The 8,141-nt window shown below is 37.4% G+C and overlaps 1 protein-coding gene across 1 annotated transcript; it reads right to left on the reverse strand.

The window, feature by feature from the left end:
• Nucleotides 1-3,053: 3,053 nt before the first annotated feature.
• LOC131677841 (uncharacterized) lies at nt 3,054-3,936 on the reverse strand. The gene has a single exon (XM_058957907.1). The coding sequence runs from the start codon at nt 3,558-3,560 to the stop codon at nt 3,249-3,251; it is 312 nt and encodes a 103-aa protein (XP_058813890.1). The 5' UTR covers nt 3,561-3,936; the 3' UTR covers nt 3,054-3,248.
• Between the last annotated feature and the right edge of the window lie 4,205 nt (nt 3,937-8,141).

An 8,141-nucleotide genomic window follows, 5' to 3' on the forward strand; every position in this document is an offset into this window, starting at 1 on the left:
CAGATTTTTCGGAAATTTTTTCCTGTTTCAGTTATCACAGATGGTAAAAAGATATTTTTGACCAAAACACAGATTTCAATGTGGCATTCCTGTTTGTTAGCTGTTGCATGCGTAACCTGCATGCTAGCAATCTGTGCTTTCGTTGCGTAAAGACGAAAACTTTCTTAGAACAAATTTACGCGGATCGATGGCAAGCAAAGTTTATTATTTACGTTCGATCAATTCATTGATTCATTTCCACTTCACGTGATTCATTTCCACTCAGCCTATCCTTTTTTGATTCTGCTAATAGGTACATACTTCGGGTTCGGATTTTTTTTACCACACACAGTCGAAAAGTTTTTACAATTTTTAGCTGATCTTGTGCTATAAAGATTTAGTTCCAGATATTAGTTCGGTTACGGTTTTCTGTCTTTCTTCAGATCTTCTTTCTTCAGATCTTCTCAAAAAAGTTTAATCGGATTCGATCACCTACTATAAATGAAATGACCTGATAACCAAGAAGGTTTGGTTCAATATGCAACATTCGATGAAGATTGGTTGTGCTTACACTATACGTAAGAAATATATTTGATTTATTATTACTCTAATGTACTAAAAAAATATTTTACATTTAGTAGTATAATCCCACGTCTACAGCTCATGCAACCCCGTAGGGCTGCCCCTTGTAGTTTTTATTTGAAACATGATTTGTAAAAATCGGTCCAATTAAGACAATTGAAATATAAACATTAAATGTAATATACGAATTTTTAAGACAAATGACCAATCGTAGTTACATCCGCAATGAACAATACAATACAATACTGTACAAAATCGGTTCAGTCATATCTGAGAAACCGATATTATCTTTCTATTAACATTCATGCACACACAGTGTGTATCACACACATATATACACAAACTTTTGAACAACTTGACGAATTGGATCGAATGGTATATGACACTCGGTCCTCTGGACTTTGGTTTTTTTGTTGGAGACGAACCACTGCGACCAGTATTTAGATCTATTGTGGTACAGGACATCGGTTAGAAAGCCGGTTTTTGGAACAATTGCATAACGCTTCTATTGAGAAAGCCCAAAATAATAGCAAAAATAAAACGAAATCGATTATGCGATTTGCTGAGATAACCGAACTTATCGTAAAATAGAATTTCTCAGCGAATGGTGTGAATTTTTATGGGACCGTTAAAAAAATGGAAAATGTACCAAATAAGTGTTATAGTATTATCACAGACAAACAGACATAACACTCTAAATTTCACCATCGCTAACATATCAAATTACAAATATGTTAGTGTGCAGGAACCACGCATAATGCTGTGGCGCCACTGTTCAATAATTGATTTACGCCCATAGTAGTCTGGAAAATATCCCGACACGAGATTGTCAAAACAAAGGTTAGTGAAAAATGCAAGGAGTCACGATGCAAACGTTTTCAACAGGTAATGGTATATGCCTAATACCTGATTTCAGGGTACCATTTTGTGTTAATCGTACCGTTGGTTGTGGCATTTTTTCCGTTATTAATAACGTCCGTGAGTCCCTCAAATTATGTGTTCCACCTGTTAAACATTGAACAAAGCTATTCGGATGCGTTTACGACCACAACGTCGTAGTTATGTTTGATCAGCCTAGCTTTTGATTGATACTTCTTAATACAATGTTATTTAGCAAAGCACACTTTCCGACAATATAAATGAATTGCTCGTTGGTATTAGATGGAAGCGGATGCGTACTCGAGTATTGATACACAAAGAATCTACAGAAAACATCAACACATTTGATATTGGAAAAGGTTCAGCTGAGAGTACTGACTAAATTATTCCTTTATCTATTGTCATAAGGATTTAATTTTCATAACTGAAACTGCTTTCAGAGCAGTATCGATAGTTTCGCAAGGTGAAGTTTGTTGAAGAACCTTTAGCTTCGTCTGCTGCTTATCCTCGGCTTATATCCGTAATTATCTGCAGGATTTAAAGACAACTAATATTAACATTAATTTCAATATTTGTCCTACAATACCAACATCTTGCAAACAATAACACAAAGAATTGCTAAATCTCGTTAACGTCATATTTCACATCAAGATTACGAAGTACATTCTCGACTTTTGAGTTTTGATCCAAGATATCGAAAGGCAGATTCATAATTTAAGGACACTTGGCATATATATTTTTTTTTTCATAAAACGTTTATTTGACACGGCATTTGCAAAAGCTTTTTTACGCCGGGGTTTTTTTTACATAACATGTTACAAAGGTTCTTAAGAACACTTGGCATATTGTTGTTACTGTAATACAAAAGGTCCCCATTAGAGTATAAGTTATGAGTACGTATATCCATTCATGGGGAGCTCCTACTTAGCGGGAAGAAGAAGATGGTAGAACTTGAATCACTTGAAACCAACTCGCTATTGTATTCAAAACTTGTACCTATGTCTGTGGTATTATGTAAATTGGAATACAATTTCCTAAATATTTCACCGAAGAAATATTTTAATACGACCAGAACTTTCTTTAAAGATCATTGATGCTACGTTAACGTACAAAAGCGTGGCAATATGTCGAGCAATATGATGGGTGCTTTGTAACGTATTTTCATTTGAATGTTAACTCGCGATCATTTAAAAAATGTTCTAACTTAGATGTCTATCTCTGGTGTATAGGTTGAGCGGCGTACGGTTAGTGAACTAGTCTGTATAACTCCTCTTTGGTTGTGAATCGAACGGCTGAAATGACCATGGAGAATGTTTGAATTCTTGCGACTCGATTCTTTCATATATGTGCACCTTGCTACCGAAGGTGAACGGTTTATTAGAAGTACCTACAAACGAGTATTGGTATTTTTGTCACTCGAGGTTGAACGAGTATAAATTTCGCAATATTCAGAAGAACTCCAGATAACTGAGAACACACGCTATAATATGATTCATTGTGTACAGCTAATTTAATATGATTGGAAGTAACGCAACTTGTTATTACTTATTTAAGTCACGGTCAACGTTATCAGTTACGGAATGAAACACAACAAAAATACAATAACACAGATATTTACTCTTATTCATAGAATATTCTTCACCTTTATTCCAATCTTATCAATACGTTTTCAAATTTTCCAATTTATTTGAATCTTATTACTAAAATGCAACTCAAAGTTATGATCTTTTTATGACTAATATCAAAGCGATTTTCACGCTTGAAAGGAACGCACGGATGAATATTTATTCACACTATATTCTTAACAACTAGTATGGACAAAATGGAGCCGCAGGGAATGGGACTCTACCGGGCAAAGCATATGGTGTAGGGTTCACTACCCGGCAGATTTCTTTGTACGACCGACCCTTCGGTTTGCGGTTATGGGTTGTACTGGCTGCACCACTTCCACCTGCACCGTAGTACCCGTATTGGTTACCTCCATACCCGTAACCGGAATTGCTCGGTTGGTAGGCGGCAAACCCAAACAACTTGTCGAGCAGCACCGGCGATGCCAGAGTCAGCTCTGTCAGCAACAGTAGACTCAGCAATGTTGTTAGAACCAACGATAGTGACTTCATCTTGGGATATTTTTTTAGCTAACGGCAATCCAAGTTTTTCGAAGTAAGTTTAAGCGCAAACCACTTTTCTACGTATCATAGAGACGTGCCCCTAAACGATATGTTCAAGATCACTTGTTCCACTATTTCACAAATGCGCAGCAACGAATGTTCAATTTAATCAGTAAGAGACGTTGCACCTTTGATCACATCGATTACCGGCTAACTACACTTCAGCCGATGCGATTTTTCACACGATCATCCGGTGTTGTCCTTAGATGGCTTATGCGGCGGAATAGAATGGAATAACATACGGCCCGCGATTTTAGTTTATCTCACTTTGAAGCGCGTCCGATCGAGCAGCAAACGTTTGATGATCTGGTGAATGGAAAAGCGCGAGTCTATGCTTTTATAAGGACCTTTTGCTACTTGTCGTTAACCTGGGGCGCTTGTGTTGCTGTAGTTCGTTGATTCTGGTTTGCGCTCGTTCTTTGTCTGTACATGTATGGCCGGCTGACCGGTGGGCGAAGTTCTATGCAAACCAGAAGCACGCACTGTTTTGATCGATGTGATATTTGAAAATTTGCCGGCTGGAACGATGGGATAGATTGTATTATTTAACATTATGCTTACAATGAATTTGACAACAAGAGTATCTGTAAAAAATATGAATTTTATTTAACCTCTTCCGAAATGGTGCACTGGAGGCACGCCTCATCTTTATATTAGGCATATATTCGCATATCTTATTATATTCAGCCTCAGTACTCAGATCGAGTGCCACTAAATCTTTGGCAAAAGTTTGAGTAATTTACTAAAAGATAGCGATTTAAACATTTAATTAGCAAGGGATTGTTTTGTTATAGAAAGATGTGAAAGGTTGGCGGTTGGTGTAGAATTTAAGCACATATCAGCACTGGGCATGCACAGCCTCTACCCAGTATGATTTCTCCAACTAAAATCATATCATAAATGGCGAATGCCCAAATTACTCCTATTAAGAAGAATGGCTGACTGAACAGTCTTATCCAGCCGCGTAGGTATGAAACATATCTGACGTTTAAAATACTTTGCATTTTTACTATATCGTCCTTCCCTTAAGTCCAGATTCTGTTTGTTTGTCTCCAAATTCGTATGTATTGGCATCAGCATCTACTAATAAAATACCAACAAGGGCCTGAGAATAATAATAAAAAAAGAAAATCAATTTACCGACCACTTGATAATCAATAACATTTCTAAACAGGGCCGTCGGATACCGTGGGTAGTATGGGTAGTACTACCCACTCGAAAATAACAGAGAGGGAAAATACCCACTCGAAACTTTGGAACGAACTAAAACTTGAAATATTTGTATTGCGTACAAAATGCATGCGTCTGAAATTCTTGATGCACAATAATTTCATTTTTTTTTATTGAGATGCACATGTCTTTTGGCATACAATTTAAATTTCTTGAAAATATGGTATAATAATAAGAATTTGTTTAAAATTTAAACTCATTTTTTAGTAATACTAAGGGGAATATATTTTGACACATCTACATCTTAAAACAAATATTAAATATTTTCAAAGACTAGATATACAATGTTATTTTTTTAGCACATACTATTATTTGATTAACAATTGAAACATGGAGAAACACTATTAGGCTTATTATAAGGAAGACAAAAGATATATACAATAGGAATTGATTTCAACATCAGAGTAGCAGAGACCGTATCAGGGAAGGTGAAGGCAGGGCGGACAACAATATTAGAAATTAAAGTTGCAGCTTTTTGGTAAACGGAAAAATACTACAGGACATCATGAATCATCCTTTGATCTGCTGGGAACTCTTTTGTGACCAGATTTCCAGGCAGCTGTTATCAACCAAATGAGAAGAGATAACTAAATTTGGCTATTTATCGTGTTTAAAAATTTGTATATGAGAGACATATAGGGAGATCGAGGATAGCTAGCACATCTCCGACTGGAACTAGGCCGAAAGGAACTCGTTTAACTGAGATCTAGCGCTAGGGCACTAGGCGCATGACCAGACAACATGTTTAATGTTGCGATAATCGCCACCATAAGCGCAGAGACCGCTCTCCACGACCCCATTACACCGGAGATGCTCATTTAACGTATAATGACTGGACATGACCCGAGATATCATCCGAATGAAGTCACAAGTGTTATCCTTGAACCAAGGCTTGTTTGTGGCTTTGGGATTCCTAAACATCCCTTGTTCCACGAAATTTGCCAATTTTCTAGCGTGATAAGCAATACTGAAAAACTCGTTGAAGCTACGCGACCTTTCATGAATATCAGCTTCTAATGCCTAACTGTTCGCCTTTTCTCATTACCATACTAATCTAAATGTTCACCTTCTCATTACCCGGAATGGAGGAATGCTAAAGAATTCAAACTATGGTAATATGATATGATTTTTCAGATAATGAACTAAAGAAACCCCAAGTTTTCCCTAGAAAATGTAAGGAGTGGTTTCCATGCTCCATCGAATGGAGAGCATCCTTGGAACTGCAACGATGTGAACATTATCGTTAATGGGTAAATATAAAACCATCAGTTTTTTGGGGAGAGTATATGCAGCACAGCTTCTTTTATGATCACCCTCACCATTACTGTCATGATAATTAGCATAAAAGCGATGCAAAGCTGTCATCATCTAACGAACGCTATAGTGATATGCGCACTATAATACTTAGCGCAAGCATCTTTGCTATCAGATAAATTTGTGTTATCATTTCGATCAGGGATGGGAATTATCATTCATTCGCATGATTCTTGGCGAATCCGTTCATTGCTTTGACAGCAGCCAGTCGTTCATTCACGATCCGACTAAAACTCTCCAAAAGAACACATCTGAACGTAGGTAGAGATGAACTTCCTAAGATGTGAGCCAGGTAAAAGAATGACACGTACTATGTAGAATGAAGAAGATCGTGTTCTTCATACGGGGATTGAATCGGAAGATTGTACTGTAAACATTCACAGGTGAATCAACTTTTAGTTCACAAATAAATGTGACATTGTATTCTCTGGTTGGGTTAGGTCAACTTTATAGTGCAAATGTACACTATAATCAATGTTGAGAAGTAGATTGCACTACAATCCACTTGAAATTGATATTGTGATATGCACGGAATCGTTTTAAGAAGTTATTTTTTTAACCAGCACATTGCAAACTACTTTCTCAACAATAAGAGATCACCATGTGAAAATTTCATAGGTCTATAAACAAGAACGACAAGTTTTTTTATTAGAACGATCCGGTGAATGTTTTGAAATGAATCTTTGTGAATGAAAGAATGCATTCATTTGCGATCCTTTCTGCTTTCATTCAAAACACTACGTATGCGATGGAGAATGAATCATAGCCGGGCGCTGACACTTTTTTTCAGTTTTGTGTTTTGCTTCTCGCTTTCACATGAACGCGTAACTCTGCACAAGAAGGGTTGCCGAGATCGGGTTTCACAGTAAGAGCATGTTGGTGGATGATTTCAAATTGATCATTTCGTGAAATGATTTTTCCCATGCCTGATTTCGATTAAATAAAGTATTATCATTTCATCGTGAAACATCAATTGTTTGAGTGTAGATCTATATGGGATTCTGTTCTCGCCGAAAAAGGATTCTTGGTTCCGTGTATTCCGCTCAACGGTTTAGTAGAATACACAACGTAGAACTTAGCCACCAGACGGAACATTATTTAACTCGTTAATCCATCGACAAACCGGTGCTAATAACCGCGTTTTCAGCATTCATTAAGTTTTTCATTTGCGTTTCAAATGTTGCATATATTCGGAAAAAATCGGGCGATCCGACAATCAAAAAGTACTTGTAGGATCTTTTCGCGTACAATTCTGAGTACTCTCTACCCACCACGAAATGGGAGACCGTCCACTGCTGTTTGCGCCGGATCTTGTTTCGTCTGATCTCAGTGTCGATAATCACCCCAGTTAGAACATTGTATGCTTCCAACGGGGGAATTTCTTGTTTTGACTCGATTGTTTCGGATATAGTGGACGCGTAGCTGTTCCAATCAATAGGCACACTAATTGAGGTTGAGTACAATGATAAATTCAATACGCTTGGCCGCGGTGGTGGAGTAGTCATGACCATATAGAAATTGTCGCGAATATCAATCACTAAAATAGATCAGTAATCAACGTGAGGACAACCCTATAGCGTACGGTGGGAGAGTTGAAGTCTTCTTGAACCAGCTGAGGTGCGATATATGGGGAACAATGTCTGCCTTTGATTCAGATTTGACAGCCAACAACTTCAATATCTGGTAGTACTGAGGATTAATTCGGCCCTGGCAAATAATGTTAAAATTGTGGAAGATCTACGTAGGAAATTAACCAAATACTTCATGTTAAACCTAGGAAAATCATGGGAGTGAAATATAGGGACACTTGGGGTTTTTGATGTCCCATGAGGAAAATCCTGTAAGTTTCCCAGACGAGGAGCCACTTACTTCGGGTTTGTAATAGCACCCATCAAAGGATACTCACAGGCCTTCACGAGGCAGCTTAGGAGAGGAAATGATTTTCTTTTTTTCGGAAATTTATAGGCACATTAGAACATGTTCGCT

Source organism: Topomyia yanbarensis, chromosome 1 (genome assembly GCF_030247195.1).
Source record: "Topomyia yanbarensis strain Yona2022 chromosome 1, ASM3024719v1, whole genome shotgun sequence".
NCBI lineage: Eukaryota > Metazoa > Arthropoda > Insecta > Diptera > Culicidae > Topomyia > Topomyia yanbarensis.

Coding starts and splice junctions, on each gene's coding strand:
- LOC131677841 (XM_058957907.1), bottom strand. CDS start 3,560: ATGAAGTCACTATCGTTGGTTCTAACAACATTGCTGAGTCTACTGTTG.